This window comes from Cervus canadensis, chromosome 18 (genome assembly GCF_019320065.1).
Source record: "Cervus canadensis isolate Bull #8, Minnesota chromosome 18, ASM1932006v1, whole genome shotgun sequence".
Lineage (NCBI taxonomy): Eukaryota > Metazoa > Chordata > Mammalia > Artiodactyla > Cervidae > Cervus > Cervus canadensis.
The window spans coordinates 27,814,039-27,834,440 of record NC_057403.1 but is presented as its reverse complement, the minus strand read 5'-3'; the positions used below and the strand labels follow the sequence as shown (position 1 = coordinate 27,834,440).

At 48.7% G+C, this 20,402-nt stretch overlaps 1 protein-coding gene and 1 pseudogene across 4 annotated transcripts in view; both read right to left on the bottom strand.

The window, feature by feature from the left end:
• Positions 1–233: 233 nt before the first annotated feature.
• On the bottom strand, positions 234–13,068 carry LOC122421293 (annotated as a pseudogene).
• The window catches only part of LOC122420122 (WT1 interacting protein), a 24,852-nt gene continuing 17,112 nt past the window's right edge, over positions 12,663–20,402 (bottom strand). Inside the window, exons 3-8 of one of the 4 annotated variants that reach the window (XM_043434880.1) lie at positions 18,363–18,430; positions 18,143–18,205; positions 17,846–17,976; positions 17,017–17,068; positions 16,257–16,325; positions 12,663–14,048 (exon numbers count right to left, since the gene is read on the bottom strand). In XM_043434880.1, the coding sequence (XP_043290815.1) occupies positions 13,875–14,048; positions 16,257–16,325; positions 17,017–17,068; positions 17,846–17,976; positions 18,143–18,205; positions 18,363–18,430 (557 nt within the window). In that variant the 3' untranslated portion in view covers positions 12,663–13,874. The remainder of the gene's footprint in view (positions 14,049–16,256; positions 16,326–17,016; positions 17,069–17,845; positions 17,977–18,142; positions 18,206–18,362; positions 18,431–20,402) is intronic. The other 3 variants (XM_043434881.1, XM_043434883.1, XM_043434882.1) reach the window with 3 other exon arrangements.

Here is a 20,402-nt window from a genome sequence, read left to right as displayed (position 1 = left end):
AAAACAGGCGTATGGACCAAATCAGTCTTTAGATAATCTGTTACAACTGGCTTAGACAGTTTATTATGGCAAGGAATATGAGGAGAGGAAGGAAAGGCAGAAAAAGACCAAGGAACAGACTGAAGCCCTAATAATGGTGGTCAGAACCATTCTGAGACAGCCTGAGAAAAGTGCGCAGAGGGACCCAGGTGGAAAGGGACAGATTCGCGATTACTGTGAAAAGGAGGGGCACCTCAAGTAGGATTGCCCTCAGGCTTCTGAGTTGCCCTCAGGTCCATGTCCAATCTGCAAAGGACCACATTGGAGGAGAGACTGCCCCCAGAGGCATAGGACCCAGGGGTTGGACTCTCAAGACAAACAGGACTAAAGGTGCCCAGGGGTCCCCACAAAAGCTCCCACCCTAATTACACCTGAGAAACCCCAGGTATTAATAACTGTGGGGGGCCAATCAGTCGATTTTCTTTTGGACACGAGGGCAACTTACTCTGTGCTTACTGAAGCCCCTGGCCCACTTTCTCCCAATCCACTATTGTAACTGCAATGTCTGGACAAGCCAAACGCTATTATTTCAGTTGTCCTCTAAGCTGCAACTAGGATTCTGGGCTGTTTTCACATGAGTTTCTGATTGTGCCCGGAGAAGGCAATGGCACCCCACTCCAGTACTCTTGCCTAGAAAATCCCATGGATGGAGGAGCCTGGTAGGCTGCAGTCCATGGGGTCGCCAAGAGTCGGACACAACTGAGTGACTTCACTTTCACTTTTCACTTTCATGCATTGGAGAAAGAAATGGCAACCCACTCCAGTGTTCTTGCCTGGAGAATCCCAGGGGAGCCTGGTGGGCTTCCGTCTATGGGGTCGCACAGAGTCAGACACGACTGAAGCGACTTAGCAGCAGCAGCAGCATACTGAGCAAGCTCCATGCCTCTGTTTTCATGAATATGGAGCCCTCTTTTTCTCCCCCATTAATTGAACAAAATATAAATCCTAGAGTGTGGCTGATGGAAAAACTGTGGGTCGAGCACAAAATGCTGTTCCTGTCACTGTCAAGCTCAAAGACCTGCACTTTTTTCCACATCAAAAGCAGTATCCTCTAAAACCTGAGGTTAAGGAAGGGTTAAAACATATCATTGAAAATTTAAAGGAGCAGGGGCTATTAATTCCCTGTAACAGTCCACGCAACACTCCTACTTTGGGTGTGAAAAAGTCAAATGATAAATGGTGACTAGTTCAAGATTTATGAATAATAAATGAGGCTGTGGATCCTTTACACCCCATGGTGCCTAATCCTTGTACTCTATTGTCTGAAATTCCTGAAGAGCCAAATATTTTTCAGTAATTGATTCAAAAGATGCTTTCAATTCTATACCATTAGCAGAGGAAAGTCAATTTTTATTTGCCTTTGAAGACCCTACCCAGCCAGCTTCTCAGTTAACCTGGACAGTTTTGCCCCAGGGGTTTCATGACAGCCCTCACTTATTCGGACAGAGTTTGTCACAGAACCTACAAAACTTTAATAGCCCCAAGGCAGTGGGGCTACTGGTGTTACAATATGTAGATGATATTCTGCTCTGTTCTGAGACATAGGAAGCTTGCTCACAAGCCTCAGAAGGCTTCCTAAACCTTTTGGCTGGCTGTGGCTATAAGGCATCAAGGGAAAAGGCTCAGCTTTGTCAACAATCTGTTAAATATCTGGGCCTAATCATATCCAAAGGAATGAGGGCCATAGGCCCTGAGAGAATTAAGCCTATACTAAATCATCCCCTACCTATGGCTTTAAGACATCTGAGAGGATTTGGGGGCATCACAGGCTACTGCCGCATTTGGATTCCAGGTTATGGGGAACTTGCCTGGCCTTTATATAAACTTATAACTGAAACTCAACAAGACCAAACTGACAAACTGGTTTGGTCTCCAGATACTCAGAAGGCTTTTAAGGCTCTACAAACTGCTCTCCTGCAAGCTCCTGCTTTGAGCTTGCCCACAGGGTCAGAGTTTGTCTGTCAGTCATTGTTGTTAGAAGAACCAATAACTAAGTTTAAAGTTGGTGGCAGATTTCAGCTTTTCAACAGGCATCACAAGAATTCTGGGAGGTGATGCATAACCCAGGCTTTGAGTCAAACAAGCCATCGTTTAAGCCAGGAACCAAGGTCCTGATAAAGACTTTGGGACCTGGGGGGCCATCTCTTGCGGCCTCAAGAAGGCCCTTACCAGGTTATTCTTTCTTCTCCCAGAACTGTCAAGGTGCCAGGAACTGATTCGTGGGTTCACCACGCTTGAGTTAAAAAGTGGCATCCTGACCCTTCAGGCTAAGCCAGTCATTCTATCTTTATTCTCTATGCTTTTACTTTTTCACTTTTCAAATGGGCCTGATAATCTATATATGGGTCTGCTTCTGCTGACTCCAAAATCCTGCTGTTCATCTCTCCAGATAATGCCTTCCTGTCCTGGGCTCATTCCTAAGCCCCATTCTACAATCAGTCTAATTGCTGGATCTGCAGAGTGCGCCCCTCCTCATCAATGGAAGACTTCCTGTGGTGGGCGTCTCCACTTCAAAGAAATGACTTTCTCCTAGTCTGCAACTACCTTCAACAACAACAGTCATGTGCGATGCCTCTTCTTAATATGATGACATCTAACAATCCTAAAATGGACTGGTGTTAATACTTTGCACCTTAACTATGGACATAATGTGACTTTTAATTTGGATTGTTTCAACTTAATTACGATTTTGCTGCGCATAAGATGACAAATTGGTCTAGATCTGATGGATTTTTACCTGATATTTATAAAATATGGGATGAGGTCATATGGCTAACTCCTGAAAAGGGACACCTAATGTCCAGTGCTCCCATATGCTGGGAACAAATAGAGCCATCCCCAGAAGTTAGCCAACAACTATAATGACTGGAAACAATCTTTTGCCTCAGGAAATATGCATGTAGTCATTCCTGTGTTTTTCAACCCCAGTACAGGTCCTCCTTCTGCCTGGCCAGGCACTGATCGACCCCTCAGCCACACTGGCTTGCTCCAAGTGGGACCTAATGGATATGTGGCTCCTACCTGTGGGCGTGGCTTCCCCCAGGCTGGATAGGGATAAGAACCCTAGGTCTAGCTTTTACTCTTGCCTTCCTATTTTCAGGGGATTCCCTGGTGGCTCAGACGGTAAAGCGTCTGCCTACAATGCGGGAGACCTGGGTTTGATCGCCGGGTTGGGAAGATCCCCTGGAGAAGGAAATGGCAACTTACTCCAGTACTCTTGCCTAGAAAATTCCATGGATGGAGGAGCCTGGTGGGCTACAGTCCATGGGGTCGGAAAGAGTCGGACAGGACTGAGTGACTTCACTTTCACTTTCATATTTTCAGAGCTTCCAGAGAAGCCTGCTAATTTACCACACCTTAGAACTCATTGGACAAGGTCTGCATTTCATTGGTATGATTATTTGGCTGCAATATTCGTTCCCGCTAAGGGAACTACAGACATTATGCTATGAGTTGATGCTCTAACTTTACTCAACAAACCTTACAAGATTCTCAAAAAGCTATTTCAGCCCTTAATGCTGAACAACAGATTGACCTTAGATATTCTAATAGTCACACAAGGAGGAACTTGTGCCATTATTTACAATAAGCCCTAATGTCACTCACTTTACTAAATACATGAACAAGATAATTCAGGCTATGGGTATTCTGAAGCCTCAGTTGCTTCACTTTGGGAGATGTTAACTAGTTGCCCATGGTGGAAAACTATCTTAATTGTAGTAATTCTGATTGTTCTGTTTTTGCTGTTTGCTCCCTGCATCTGTAACTGTGTAACTGGATTTGTTTCTAGCCACCACATGAAGGCTTTTAAGTTACAAATGTTTGTCCAAACTCCTATGAGTGCCACAGCTTCCTCCAACTACTACTTGGGGCCTCTGGATCAGAGATCCTTAATAGGAGGGTTAGGACAATATGCTGCCTCACAAATTTAGGAACAACGCCCCTTGTCAGCTCAGAAGCAGTTATGGAATGAGAATGTCGCCCCTTCCCTAAGCAACATAATTCTCCTAAAAGAAAAGGGGGGACTGAGAGGGTAACAGGCAGGAAGGCCAGGGGTCCCCAAGCGGCAGGAGGAAATAAACTGCAAGTGGCAAGTGTTTTTTTTCCTTCTTTACACAAAATTAAAAGAGGCTTCTGCCTGGTTCTGCCTTGAGCTAACCAATGTGTTTTTCTTATGGAAATGTTTTTCCTAAGCTATGCTAATGAAACTATGTATTTACTTTGGAATCTGCCTTTCTTCAAAATGTTCCACCTGAGACTTTTTCTTTCCTCAAACCTTAGGCTGATAATGGCTCAACAAACCAGTATTCTGTCAATTGCTTTATGGCCAGGGGATGACATACCTTGTGCCATCCCATCTCAAAAATGCATATTGTGAAAGAGAGGCCTGATGAAACTCCCTCAGCCTTGAGGTGTCTCTCATTATCTGATTAATGGCTTTTTTCCAGTGGTCATGTATGGATGTGAGAGTTGGACTGTGAGTAAAGCTGAGCACCAAAACATTGATGCTTTTGAACTATGGTGTTGGAGAAGACTCTTGAGAGTCCCTTGGACTGCAAGGAGATCCAACCAGTCCATCCTAAAGGAGATCAGTCCTGGGTGTTCATTGGAAGGACTGATGCTGAAGATGAAACTCCAATACTTTGGCCACCTCATGCGAAGAGTTGACTCATTGGAAAAGACCCTGATGCTGGGAAGGATCGGGGGCAGGAGGAGAAGGGGACAACAGAGGATGAGATGGCTGGATGGCATCACTGACTCAACGGGCACGAGTTTGAGTAAACTCCGGGAGTTGGTGATAGACAGGGAGGCCTGGTGTGCTGCGATTCATGGGGTCACAAAGAGTTGGACACGACTGAGCGACTGAACTGAACTGAACAGACATAAAACACCTTGCTAAAAACTAGCAAGGAGGCACTCTTTCTGTCCCCTTCTGATGTCTATGTCAGAAGCTTTCCCTATCTCTATATTTTAATAAAACTTTGCTACACAAAAAGCTCCAAGTAGTCAAGCCTTGTCTCTGACCCTAGGACAAAATCCTCTCCTCCAGAGGTCACGAATCCTGACGAAACTCACGGCTCACAGCAGCAATCTTTCACTAGGAAACAGATCGGCTGCCACGTGTTCTTTCCTTCAAACTGAACATGTTTTCTAGCTTCACTGCACATATATGTCTTGATATAAAATTTTTAAAAGGACAAGAAGAAAAGGAAAGGGCTCTAGGTCTAGGGAGCATCTTTAGAGTGGGGACAGCATGAACAAGCTTTCAAGCCATGCTCCCTACGACCCTGGCAAGGAGGTGGCCAGGGCTGCTGCAAGCCAATGAGTTCCCTTCAGAGGAGGAGGAACTGAGCCCACTCTTCCTCTTGATGAAGGGTGGGGGACGGTCATACCCAGCCCTGAGCAGAGTGGGAAGGGAGACAACTGGAATAGGCAAGGAGGTTCAGAGCAGCACTGTGGGGCAAGATGAGGCCCAGCAGCAGAAGAAGGACGGGGAAAAGACTCAAAATGGCCACGTGACTCAGGGTGGGAAACGGTATCCAACACCATTTCATATCTCTAACACACAGCGAGTGGCTATTCGGTATTAGAACCTAGTACCAAGAGAGATGTGTTACAGTACAAACTTTCAATCACATCATATGGTGACCAGACACAGCTTATATAATGTTGTCATTTTCTCACATTATCCAACTGTGTAGCTTACACATTTAATCATCTCAGTGGAGATAAAAATTTCTATTTCATATTTTGAGTACAGGAAGTTGAGAGAGATAAAATCCAGTGAAAACACACCAATCTCAATTCAACTGAGGCTTAAAAAAAAAAATACAAGCACACTTAAGCTGGACACTTTGAAGATAAGAGTTTGAAAAGGAAGGCATGGGGTTACAAGTCAAAATTATGACATGGGCTAGTCACTGTACATGGCCTGTTCTAGTTCTGGAAACTATCAATGGATATTTTAAAATACAGTGGCTTTTCCTGGGTTTTTTGGGTTTTTTTTTTTTTTTTTGGTACTGTAAACATGTGCTGTTTGACATGACCTGAATTTAATTTAGAACTTTTTTTGCAAACAAAACAAAAAACTTACGTCTTTAAGGCAAGTATCTTCATGAGGAAAAAAAGGAGTTCATTTATTATGAAACTTTGAGGCTACCCAAGCAAGGCCCTACTTAACATTCAACAGTATCAGAGTTTCCATCCACTGTTCCTCAGAGCTGAACTGGGTTTGACAGAATTGGAGCCACCACTGTCTCCTCTGTCTTCCATCTTGCCCTCTCACATCCAACCTGTAAGGAAGTCCTCTTTCTCAGCCTCTTCTGCGAACTGCTGCACACAGCCCAGGAAACCTGCTGTTCCTTTAGATAAAACACAGACCCCAGACCACTGTATCAGCAGCTCCTTACATCTGTCTGAGACTTCAGACTCCACAGGGAACACACCAAAACCTCTAAAACTTCAAACCCATCCTATTGGCCAGGGCACTGGTAGCAACACCGTCCAGCTCCCAGCAGCATTCAGCTTGTTTCATTCTCCAGAAACATAAGGCATCTGGTTTTCTACACCCTTCAGCTCATCATCGCCTTCCAGCTGTCACTGTTTAAGTTCAGTGTGTTGCGATACTGAGCTTCCCCTGGTCTAGTCTCAGCCTCAGCCTGGACACACTTAAGATATCCTGCCGCTACCTTGAAGTTCTTTTCTTTCAGCTCTTAATCAGCCTCTTCTCCCCCAAGGCCAGTTCCTTTAGCTCCATGTGTAGCTGTTAACCATCATCTTCATTCATTTGCTCTGAGATCTCCAAACAGCATTTGCAGCTCTATCACTTGTCTTCAGGGAGGTTGAGCTGAGTGTCCAGCTGGCCCAAAACAGTCTGTGCCTCCCTCACCCAGTGGTGACCCACACCTGTTTGCCCTGACAGGAAGTCAGAAAGCCTCCAGTGATTTTACTTTTTAGCTAATGTTCTCCCTGGGGCTGTGTCAGACACCTCCCAATCAGAGTGAAGCTGTTGGCACTTTCTGCAGACATCAACCAGGCTGGGGGATGAATGTGTGAGACACATTCTGACAGGGGTTGATAAATGGCCCCTCTCCTGAGTTAGTCCCTTCCTACTTCCCTCCCAGTTTGACCTCGGCTGGGGGCAGTAATGGAGCAGTGGATTCCTGGGTGGTGACACAGTCCAGTTTCAGGGGCTGGCTGCAGTGCCGGCACATAAAGCTGGCCTGCATGGTGCTGCTCTATCCATCAGGATCTGGAGCAAGACCTCCAGAACCACTCTGTCTTCAGCTACTTCCTGGCCGGCAGTCAACAGTTATGCACTTTTACTGAGTATTTATTACTCACCTGTTAGCATCCTGAGTGCTTTACAAGTACTGGCCCTTAACCAACATTCACCAGCACGTTAGGAGCTGGATGCTGGGCTCCTAGTTGACACAGCTGTGACCACTGAAGTCACAGACCCTGCCCCCATGTGGACCGGGGTCTGGTGGGAAAGACAACCCAGGGAATGCCCACATGGAGTGTACATGCTCTTGAGAGATGTGGGCAGGGAGCCTCAAACAGGCCTCAGCATCCTATAAGGACTTGCCCTGACCCAAATCCTACCGCTGCTGCACCTCCAGCCCATATAGCTGGGGGAGCTGGCTGCCTCCTTTTCCTTCCCTTTCTTCATCTCTAGGAGCTCAGATCTATGTCTCCCCCACTGCAGCTCTGAAACAACTTGTTCAAGGTCTGAACTCCTTCAGCAGCCTCCTGTCCTCCTCTCTCTGCCCTCTTCCCCCATGGCTTCTCTGATGCCACCTTCAACCACCCCCTCCCCATGCCCACCCACATCACTAGCACCCCCTGCTCCATCCCCTTTGCTGAGGGAAAAATGAGCCCAGAGCTCAGATTTGGCCCTCCTCTCCTTTCTGATCTCAGCATCCTTCCACATGATCTCATCCACAACTTCAAATATCTTTATAAACGCATAGTTACAAAATGTGTATCTCCTGCCCTGACTTCATCTTCCCTGAGCTCCAAACTCCACCAGCTTGCTCCACACAGCAGACATCTCTAAAGAGTAAAACAGAATTTTCTCTTTACGCTCCCACACGAGCCTGTCCTAACCTTCAGGAAAATGGAAAACATACACCCAGTTGCTCAGTCCCAAAGCCAACAAGGTATTTTTTCTCCAGTCATATGAAATATAATCAAGTATTTAAATATTTTTTAAAAAGAAGGGAGGAAGAAAGGAGATGAAGGGAGGGTGGGTCAGTCCACATCAGAGCTAAATGCAATCTTCCCACTGACATGTTGCAGTGAGATATCCTGACTCCCACCCAGGGCTCCGTGATCTTCCCTTAGGACTTTCCTCACCCACATGAGAGGCTCCTAACCCCGCAAGAAACAGGGTCCCAGTCTGCATGGTACAGGCCTCGTCAGTTTGACCTCCTCCATCATGGACACAGCCCTCTGCCTCTTTGAAGACTCCCCACCATCTGGCAATAGGACTCCCTTCATCCCCATGAAAGCTTATTCCCACGCTGGAGGGAGACCTTCTCACCAGGGTCAGTGATTCCCCCATTTCCAGGGTCAGAAGTGACTCAGGTGTGGCAGGGGACCAGAATGCGCATATGTGAAAGGAGAGAGCTGAGCCAAGCTGGGCAGGGAGACAAGGAGGGGTGGCTTGGGGATAGGTCAAGCCTCAAAAGGCCCCACATGTCTGCAAGGATAGCAGCCCCTGGCTGAGACCCACACAGCTCAGGAACATGACCACACCAGACCACAGGCCAGGCAGAGCCCAACTGAAGAGGCCTGGCAATCCTCCAGTACTGTTGCTCAGATGGAAGAGGAAGTTCCCAAAGCAATCTGGGGTTGAAGGAGGGTGAGTAAACATCAGGCCAGTGAAATGCCTCTTCCTGGGTTTGAGTCCCACCCTCGGTGTCCGCAAGGCCAACCATGGATGAAGCACTGATGGCCCAGACACTATCATAGAGGAGTGAGTCAGCTGGGTCACACGGGTGCCAGTGACAAGTGTGTGGCAGGTAACTTCAGGAAGGTAAGGTACAGTTTGTGGGACCGTCCTGTAACCAGTGGGCAGCACAGGTGTGTGTGAGACATGAGCAGGAATACCTGCACAGCACAGGTGGAGGAGGGTGTGCACTAGTGTAGGACGTTGGGAGCAACAGGTGAGCAGATAGTGACGGACAAATGTGTATGTGACAGGCACAACAACACCGATGCTAAGTGATTCCCATCTAAGTGCGAGATGTTTCAGGGCCATAGTCCCTGCAGCCCAGGGAGACCTGAGGGCCCTGGTGTCCCTGGGGAGACACCCAGGCCTGCTCTGCCCTCTGTGGTGACCCTCCTTGCAGGATAGCAAAGGGCCCACCTGTGACACACTCCCCCAGGGTTAGAGAAGGCAGCCCAGCTGCGTCCTCAGGGCCGGAGCAGGAAGATGGGAGGGGGAAGCATCTGCCACTCCAGCTGTGTTCCCCCAGTTCTCCAAGCTCCAAGACACTTCATGGGCTCTGTCTCCAGGAACTTCATAAGCACTTGTAGCTTCAGACCAGTCTGCTACTCCAGGACATGGTGCCGCACAGAATTACTCCTGGGATAGCTGAGGAAGAGCCTCCTCCTGTCCACCCCAGGTCATGTGCGCCCTTCCATTTCAGAACCCCCAACCCAGGCCTGCTCCCAGCAGTCACTGAGTCACCAGAGCATGCGCACCCCTCTCCCAGCCAGGCACCCACACACCCACTCCAGGCACATGCAGGCCTGAAGTCCATGCACCACACACAGGCAGGTCCTCCAAGCTGCTGGCTGGAAGGTCATCAACAACATGGGTGCTGCCCCCACCCCAAGACCTGTCCTCAGATCCCAACCCAAGGCCCTTCTGAAGCCCCCCAAGACTGAGCCTACTCTCACCTTTTTGCCCTCCTCCCAGGGGGGTATTGGCTATAAGAAGACCAGCCTTAGGGATGGGAACTGAGGTGGTAGGAGACGGTGGTTGAGCACAGCCTCACTCATCACCCCACTCAACTGCTGATGACCCCCACCCCAGGATCAGCCCACTGACTCCAAGTCATTCCTCCCTCCCATCTTGCTCTCCAGACTTCTGCCACTGTGGATTCCTATGCCAGACCCTCCCAGGTCCCATAAATAATTACCCCAACTGCCCATTATTCCCTTCTAGGCCCCTCCAGAACAAGCCTACAGGAGGCACTCAAAAGTTTATCTACAGTTCAGCAAGCTCTCATCTTTGTTTCCTGGCCAAAGAGAGGCAGGGAGCACTGACCAGGAGAAGTGAGCACCATTTCCTCCTACTCTGCCATGTAGGCACACCATGGTCAAGACCCACCTCCAAGAGACCAGCCCAGCCCAACATCACGTACACACACACCACAGCCTTTGTCACTTAAAGAAGGTGAATCTATTTGTGGGCCAAGTCATCCAAGTATTTCCAAATCACCAGGCCCTGAGGGCCCCCTGCCTTGTGGGAAAAAGACCCCAGGTTCTGTTCACCTCAGTTAAATCAATCTCTCTCCCCCTCTAGCTCACTCCATCTCTCAATGTCTTTCTTAATCTTTCTCTCCACCATTCTCTCATCCTCAAGACAGTGAACCTCCCTCTCAAACTCTCTCACAATGTTCCTCTCTCACCATCTCTCTGTCACTCATTCAATCTCTTTCACAATGTATTCTCAACATCTCTATCCCTCACAGTATCTAGTTCTCTCAGTGTCTCTCACACCCCCTCTCTCATCTCCCTCCCAATCTTCATGTCGTCCTCTCCTCTCCCTTCCTCCCCTTCTCACTCACCTCAACGAACCTCCCTACCTCTCTCTCTTTCACACACACACACACACACACACACACACACACAGCAGTGGACCCAGCACTCAAGAGTCTCCAGCCACAAAGGCACATCTGTGTGTGTACTTCCTGGGACACACACTTGATGTGCAGCATGTATAGTATTTGTGGAAACCTGTTTTTGTGCTTTTATCCCACCTGTGACTCCTTCATTTGGCAACTCAGGTTGTACTTGGTGCAAATCAGTGAGGGAAAGGTCCTCAATTGAGACTCTAAAGGTCAGGACTGGGTCTGGCTCAAGCTGCAGTAACAACCACAAGCCAGGCACTGTGAAGATAAGAGTGAACAACTCAGACAGACTCTGGCCTGGAGAGTGTCTCCACCCTCTAGTGAGGAGATGTACATCAAGAGAATTCTTATTCTCTCTGTAGATGAAAGTTCAGCAGCTAACAAAAGTACAGTTAGAGGTGTCACCAGGTGTCAACATCAGGGGAGACATTCTAAGGGCAGGTAGGTTTGGCACCCTGCCTTATAAGATCACGGGTGATCTACCTGCCTCAGAGTCTAACTCTCATACTGCTTCCTCAGTTCCACAGCCATCAGGTCAGCATAACTCCTGACAATGAACTAGAAGATGCTTCTCCCAGAAAAGAGCTTATAGACCAGGGCCCTAAATTCTGGGTGTCTGGTGAAATGTTAATACCTGGGAGCCTGGCTTAATTGTGTAGCTGAGATTGGCAGGTTCTGATCAGGAATTAAAGTACTGGGTAGGGAGTGGATCCAGGCAGAGTGACCTTCGTGTGCAAAGGCTCTGGGGCTAAAGGGATGGTAGCAGTCACCAGCCATGGGAGAAGCCAATACAGGGCTTCTGTATTTGGAGCCCAAAGAGAAAGAGCAGTTAGAGATGCATTCTCTTGGCTCTGACTTTTGATAAAGTCTGGCACATGAACCCGAAGGGGGCTCCATGCTGTGATGACTTGGTTCATCTGTGTGGGGGAGCGTAGTAACCAAAACAGAGCAGGTGTGGAAAGCAATGATGGGGATCACCTCCACAGCAGATACAAAAGAAGAGAAAAGACACAAGCTGCACTTGCAATAAGGAGAAACCCAGGGCAAAGCAGCTTTGACACTGGAAGCAGTCAGAAAAGCTTTGCAATAATGGGCTAGAAAGCAAAAGCAGCCCAGCTCAGAAGGAAGAGAAACCCAGAAACAGCCACCCATCCCAGGAATTTACTCTCACCTGCCCCACTGAGATCGGCTCCTCCAAGAAGCCACTTTGATCCTTCTGAAGCCCCTTCCTCAGGAGACACACCTCTGTGTTAAAATAACAATCCCCAAACTCACCATGTACTTGTGCCCTCCGCCCACTAGGGGGCCTCCCGGCTCCAGTTCTCAGACTAGCTGGACCCTGATGGCTGCCACTTCCCCTCCTACCTATCCCCATGGGCACTCCTGACAACCTTCACTTCCTACAGCTGGGCTCTCCCAGATGAATAATCCTACAACAGAGATCTTACATCTCACACCTGATAAGAACAGTGGTCAAGAGGAGGTGGTTCAGTTCTCATAGGAACAAGTGGACTTAAAGTATTCCATGAAAATCACTGTGATGGTTATCCTGATTAGGGGGTCTCTCAGCCGCAGGGGTCTGCCCTGGCTACCCACCAGTGCAAATCCAACATGAGGAATGAATGAGAAGTCCAAGCTTCCCAATGCTGTGTCTTTCAGAGGATTAAAAAAAAGAAAAATCTACATTTCCACATACCACATTTCAGTCACCGCTCTCAAGACACTGACACAAACAAAACCCCACGCTAGTCAAAAGCCTGAGATTTCAGAGGAATTTATACAAAAACATAGTCAAACTACAATTTTTTTTTTTTACCACTTGAACACTAGCTGTATGATATACAAATTAGACATTTTTGAGCTTGTGATTCTCCTAAGAAATAACAACCGTGGACCAAGGTTTTAAAAGAAAACTATATTCTTTTAAAGAAAATGAAAATATTCTCAAAGGAAAAACTTAATTTAAGTCAACTTATATGCTTTTTGTCGTGGAGCCTAATACACAGTGCTTTCCTGCAACAAGTGGGCAGGGCGCCCCCTCGCGGTCTCTCTTGACCGAGACCTGTGACTGGAATTCTGCGTGAGAAGGCGTTCTTTTCGCGAGGCTGAGGAAGGGAGGGCTTGGAAAGGAGCCCAGGGCGAGATGACGGCTGAAAACACCCATCGGAATCCGGGTGACCAAAACCCGCAGTGACCAAAGGCCAAAGGCTGGGGTCCTTCGCAGGCCCTACTCCCTGAGGAGGGTCATTCCTCACCCCCTCCAGCGACCCCACCCAAACAACGAGCCCTTCCCACCCAACCAGCAGGCAAGGCGCTTAGGAGACAAATACGCGTGCCCTTCCCCAAACCCCCGCCTGCCAAACCACACCCAACCCCCGGGCGTTCTAGAAGGGGATCCCAGACCCCTTCGCTTCAGGGAAACTGGCTCCTGCCCCAAGGCCAGTCGGAGGACGGCGGCCGTGTATCCCGCACCCCTGCACGTGGTAACGGCCCTCTTCAGCTATGCGACCCAGAGCCGGTCTGGGAGCCTACCCGCCCCCCCCCCCCCTCATGAGGCTACCGGGCACAGGGGGTCCCGAAAGGGAAAGCCGCTGGTGGGGGGAAGGGCGGGAAGCAGGCAGGGCCTGGAAGAAAAAAAGCGGCTTGAGGAGGCACAGACGGTGAATAAATATTAATAGCTTCGCCGCGGGGCCGGCCCCTCGGACAGCAGCTCGGTGGCTGGTGGGTATAGAGGTGGGGTGGGAGCCCGCCGCCGCGCCCACCCTGACACAAAGCTCTGGCACTGACCTGGGTCGCGCGTCGCTAGCGTGCACGCAAAAATGTGCCTACACAGAAAAACACGCGCGAACGCAGAAAACACGCGCCTGCGCAGAAAAACATGCGCGCTTCTACGTAAAACCACGCACGCATGGGGACGCACACAAAACCGCAGGCTCGTGCAAGCACAAACACAACCCCAGGGTCGGGCTCTCAGCCCCGGCTCAGAGCTCCGTGACATGCACAGCAGGTGAGGGAAGTGGCCCGGGCCGGAGGCGCCGCAGGTGGCATCGGCGACACAGCAGGTGGCCCTCCAGGGGGTAGCAGCGGCGTCCATCCTCCCCGCTCAGCTGCAGCCCGCAGTCCTAGGGAAGAACACAGCCCCGACTCCAGGGTAAGCAAGGGAGAGGCGCATCAGCAATCTGTTAGGACCCTGCCCACCCTCCAGAGGACTTTGGCCTTTACTCTTTGTGGGAGAGGGGTTCAGGAGCCCAGTGTTGGGACACCCCGACTTGGAGAACCTCCTACACAACCAAAGGAGCCAGTCAGGACGGAGATAGTTGGACACTAGCCTGGAGTCTGGGAGTCAGGGCTGGGCAGTAAATGGGGGCATCAGCATAAAAATGTGACAGTTCTTACAAAGCCACAGGAGTTTCTCACAGGGAGTGCAGTTAACTAGGAAAGGGAAGAGAATAGCTGAGCTGTGGAAGCTCCAACTTTATGAGAGGAAAGAAGAGAACCAGAGCCCAGATTTCAGGGGAAAATAGAAGAGGCAAAGCAAAAACAACCTGTCCTAAGGGCACAGTGAAGAGGGCGACTAGGAGAGAAGAGTCTAGGACAGTTACTGCAAGCTTAGGGCAGTGACAACTGAGAATCGTCTCCTGGATCCCCACATGAGGGTCACTGGTGACCTTGGGAAACGGAGAAGGTCAAATGGCTGACTTGAGTGGCCTTAAGAGATAATGGAACAGAAGAACTGAAAACATCAAGTAAACAAGGAGTTTTGTTTTCTGTCCCTTATCTTACCATTTTACCACTGCAGGATATATTATGGGCTAATTTTCTCTTGTTTAACAAGCTACGTGATTCGTGTTTAAATAAATGACAGGAAATGTGAAGGTCAGATATGGAAGATAGTGTGCTGTGAGCTACAGTGAGGCACCAGGTGAACAATTTTTTCCTTCCTTTTGTCACCTATCCCAAAGAGGCCCCTTTGGTCACACTCACTGCACTCAGGGCTGAACTCCAGCCTGGCAGGTTTGACACTTGTTACCCAAAGGCCCTGAGACTAATATTTGCCCTGCCCCCACCAGATTACAAAGCTGGACTGCTGCCAAGGAGCCTCATGTCCCAAACAGCCCAGATCCCAGATGTCCTGTCTGGCCACAGCCCCCTGACTGGGCCTGCTACTAACCACCACACACCAGGGAGAGGGGACGAGAAGGGGGCCTGGAGACCCCAGTTCCTGTCCAGGGGTCTCCCCAGAGAGACAGCGGCACCACATCTTCATACAGCGGTACCAGAGTCTTCATACTCCAGCACATCCGCCTCCTTCCTGGATATCTCCGTTCAGATGTCTCTAGCTACCAAAAGTGAGAACATTTTATGCCTTCCTCTTCTTACCTTCACTCATTCTCCTGGGGTCCTCACTCTCACCTCCCAACCCCTAAATTCACACATCCAGTCATTGACCAAATCCAGTCCCTTGTACTATCTAACCAACACTCCGTCTACTTCCCGGAACCCAGGGTCACAACCTTCACTCCACCAGTGTCCTCAGGGAACCCCAGCCCCTTCCCCGTCCTTCTCCATTCATTCTCTGCATGGCAAGGTGAACACCCTTTCTAAAATCGCAATGACATCATGTCATCCTTTTTCAATCCTTCTCTACTGTCCTCAGGATAACTGCAGGCTTCTTAGCTCAAGTGGCCTTTCATCATCCTGCCAACTTCTCCAGTGACACAAAACAACACATCTTCACACCTTAGCAATTCTGCTTCCGTTTCCTGGAAATGCCCTTCTCCCTGCCTCCTTGGCTAGCTCTGATTCATCTTTCAAGTCTTAGCTTGAGTGTCACCTCCCCCAGAAAGTCTTCCTTGATTTTCCAAGGCATCCTAGGTGCTCTGAAAACTCCCCTTGATAGCAGTGATGACCCTGTTAAATACTGCCTGAGTACTTGTCTCTCTGGAGGGTACAGACTGTCTTTATTCTCTATATCCACAACACCCCGACACTGTACATCCTGAGGAAATAATTTGATTGAATGAGAAATGGGCTGAGAGAGACTATATCCTGGGGGTGGGGGGGGGGCGCGGGGCAGAGGGAGAGAGCTCACTGAGGGGAGGATAGGCATCATGCGGTAAAACCATAAGAGGAAGTAGGGGACTTCCCTGGTGGTCCAGTAGCTAAGACTCTGTGGTACCAATGCAGGGGGCCTGATCCTTGTTCAGAGAACTAGACATTGCTGCAACTAAGACCCAGGGCAGCCAAAGAAATATTAAAAAGAGGTAGGCCCGTAGAACACCTAGGGAGGACGAGGTATGTGTAGGAGGGGGGCTGCCCCAGCCACCAGCCCTCTGGGGGACCCGGGCTCACCTCACAGTGGTAGCACTCCACGTGGTAATCTCTGTCCATGGACACCACACGGATGGTTGTCTCACAGCCCTGGAAGAAGAAACAGGGTGTGAAGCAAACTATGTGGTGGGCACACACCTACACGTGCTCCTGTCATGGGGGCTATGCTTTCACACCCGTGTGAGCACTGACACGGGTGCTTCCATGGGGCCGGAACAGGCATTGGTGGGTGCACACCGATGGATGTGTGTGTGCCGTAGGCTTCCTCCCACACCTGCAGCTGACAGCATGCACACTTGCTGATGAGAGCCACCACATGGGCATCGGTTCTTTGGAGTCAGGAAAGACCACTGCCAGTCCTGCTTCCCTAGACACGGTAGGCTGGGACAGAGCCAGCATGTGAGGAAACCCAGTGCCGAGAGCCGCACCCCCGAAGGTCATTTCCTGCACAGACTGCACCCTTCTCTTCATCTGCTCCTCCCACCAACTCCGCTGCGAGCTCACGGATTTGGGGGACAGTCCTGACATGGATGGGCAATGGCACTGAGGGGGCAGGGGGCCAGCTGAGAAGCAGGGGCCACCATGTCCCTCTAATTCATGCGGGAACACTTGCACCCTGTGCGCCCTGGGTGGTCCCCCTCCTATACACATCCTTCTGCCCACAGGGCGATGGGGCAGGAGCACCTGCTCGTCCCTCCCACCAGGGCTTAAGACCTGGGGCCCACCCGAGCAGGACCAGCAGGGCCAGGCACCTGATCATCTCCAGGTGAGTGGTTCCTACCTGTGCAGGGAGGATAGGACGGGCACAGGAGGCACATTTTGGTGCAAACACCCTGGAGGAATAAAGGAAACCAGAAGTAACCAGCTGAATGACTGGAGGTCAAGGGCATGAGGACAGGTCCACCCATAGTAGCCCATGATGTGGCCCAAACAACAGGCCCCCGCTCCTTGTGTGGACAGAGTGAGGTAGGAGCATCCTCTGCCATGCTTTCTCAGCACTGGCCTTTTCTGTGGCTCCCCAATTCACCTCCAGCCCATCACCGCCTCCAGATGGCTTCTGCCCTGGCCTCTCCCTCATGCTTCCTGAGTCTTTGCCCCTTAATGTCCAGGTTTGGGCCTCTCCTAGCTGAGACCCTGCAAAAGCCTGGCTCCACACTGAGTACCAGGAACCAATGCCTAGCACCACCCCCATGCAAGGCAGCAGCACAGGACCAGAGGTCTGAGAGCGGAGCCTGGAGCCACAGCAAGGAAGAATGGATTGCCTAGTCACATGGGTACCAGACAGGAAGGAAAAAGACTCTGCAGAGACCCCAAGTTCCCATTCCAGGCAGAAAAGTCCCAGCCTGGCCACTGGAGCAGAGACACACGAGGTGGGGCATCTGAGAGTTCAAACCCCTAGGAGCAAGGGGGTGTAGGCAAAGGCAAGGGGAAGAGAGGACAGGGACAGATGGCTCCAGGCAGAGATCCATGCTCAACCACTGAGCACACAGTGGAGGCAGGAAGTGAACAGGCCAAGAATGGAGAACACAGACAAGCAGGCTGGAAAAATGCTCCCAGGGGAGGCAGAGGAACCACGGGAGTGACACTGCTCCACAGCGCCGGCTACTCACGTGTGATAATCTCTGACACAGTAGATGTTGTTCTCCACGTCCACAGTGAAGGGCACCCCGTCCAGGCACTCATTGCATACCGAGCATCGGAAGCAGCCTGGGTGGTAGGACTTCCCGAGGGCCTGCAGGATCTGGGGGCAGGAGGCACTGAAGGGTCAGTGCAGGTGAAGGCTCAGCACAGCCCCCAGAAGACACGCTGGCTCTGAGCCCCTGGCAGGTCTCCAACAGGTGAAAGGGTGGGGTCCTCAGACTGCGCGCATGTCAGAGGGGCTCCAGGAGCCTGGGGGAGGTTCTCACCATCTCCATGATGAGGTGTCCACACACGCTACACTTGTCAGCCGTTTGCTGGAACCCGGAGTACTGGGAGGGGGACACAGGATCCAGGATGTTATGTGACAAAGGGGCACTCGCTGCCCAGCCAGCATCCACCTCCTGGCCTCAGGTCTCCATGAGACTCAGGAGGGTCCCTGCCCCTGCTCCCACCCAAGGCACCAGCCAGGGCACAGCTTTGACTCACCAGGAAGTCCTCCTGGCAGTACACTTTCTCACCCACGTTGTAGAATGCCTTCCCACGAAGTCGTCTCCCTGCAAGGATGAGGGTAGAGAAGGGGGTCCCTGGGCCACTGGAACCAGGGATGATGTCTCTGCCGCCATTTCTCAGCACCCTCCTCCAACAGATGAGAAATGGACTGCAGACAAATTTTTAAATTTCCCTCTAATGTTATGTTATTATCATTACACTAATTAATAGTTTTTAAAAATTAAGAATATGTTGTTGACAAAATTGTCGTAAGAAGTTGTCGTAACAAATATGTGAAGACCTGTTTATCAAATGTAAATTGAAGTTCTGATAATTTTAAAAAAAACATTTGCTTTAAGAGCAGACTTCGCAGAATAAATTTCTTAAGCTAAAAACATTAGAAGTACAACTCTCACCAGGTAAAGCAGCCCAATATATTAAAAAAAGGTATCCTTTATTGCAAGGATGCCAGGATAGTTCAACATTCACAAATCAGTCAGTGTGATACATCATATTAACAAAATAAAGGATAAAAATCCTGTAATCATCTCAATAGATACAGAAAAAGCATCTGATGAAATTTAATATCCTTTCATAACAAGAACTCTCAATAAAATGGGTACAGAGGGAACATACCTCAACATAATAAAGGACATATATAAGAAGTCCATGCTAATGTCATATACAATGGTGAAAAGTTAAAAAGTTTTTTCTCTAGGATCAGGAACAAGACAAGGATGTCCACTTTTACCACTTTTATTCAACACAGTATTATTGCAAGTCCTAGCCCGGGCAGTTAGGCAAGAAAGAGAAATAAAAGGCATCCAGATTGGAAAGGACGAAGTGAAACTATCAGTATCTGCAGATGAAATATACAGAAAATCCAAAAGACTCCATCAAAAACTGTTAGAATAAATGAATTCAGTAAAGTTGCAGAATACAAAATCAACACACAACAATGTGTTGTGTTGCTTTAACTAATAATGAACTATCAGGAAGAGAAAATAAGAAAACAGTCCACTTATAATTGTATCAAAAAGAACAAAATATCTAGGAATAAACTTAACTAAGGAGGTAAAAGACCTGTATATTGAAAACTATAAGATATTAATAAAAGAAACTGAAGAAGACACAAACAAATGGAAAAATGTTCTATGCTCATGGACTGCAAGATCAGTATTATTAAAATGTCCATACTACCAAAAGCAATCTATCGATTCAGTGCAATCCCTATCAAAATTCCAATGGTATTTTTCACAGAAATAGAATAATCCTAAAACTTATATGTAAACACAAAAGATCCCAAACAGCCACAGCAACCTTGAGAAAAAAGAACAGAGCTAGGGGTACCATGCTCCCTGATTTCAAACTGTATCACAAAGCTATGGTAATTAAAAAGTATGCTGTTGGCATAAAAGCAGACACAGTGATCAATGAATCAGAACAGCAAGCCCAGAAATAAACACACACATATATAGTCGATCAATTTACAACAAAGGACCTCACATCCGTTAGAATGGCTATTATCAATAAGACAAGAAATAACAAGCGCTGGTTAATATGTAGAAAAAAGGGAACTCTTATACACTGTTGGTGGGAATGTAATGTCAATTGGGACAACCACTGTGGGAAACAATATGGAGGTTCCTCAAAAAATTAAAAATAGAACTAACATATGATTTAGCAATTCCCCTTCTGGGAATTTATCTAAAGAAAATGAAAACACTAATTCAAAATGTTATCTGCATCTCTATGTTCACTACAGCATTATTTACAATAACAAAGATATGAACACAACCTAAGCATCCACTGATGGATGCAACGGATAAAGAAACTGACACACACACACACACACTAGAATATTATTATTAAATTCAGCCATGACAAAGAATGAAAATGAAATCTTGTCATTTGCAACAACATGTATGCACCTGGAAGGTATTATATCCTAAGTGAAACTAACTCAGACAAAGAAACAGAAATACACTATGACCGCTCTTATACAGGGAATCTTTAAAAAAAAAAAACCACAAGAAC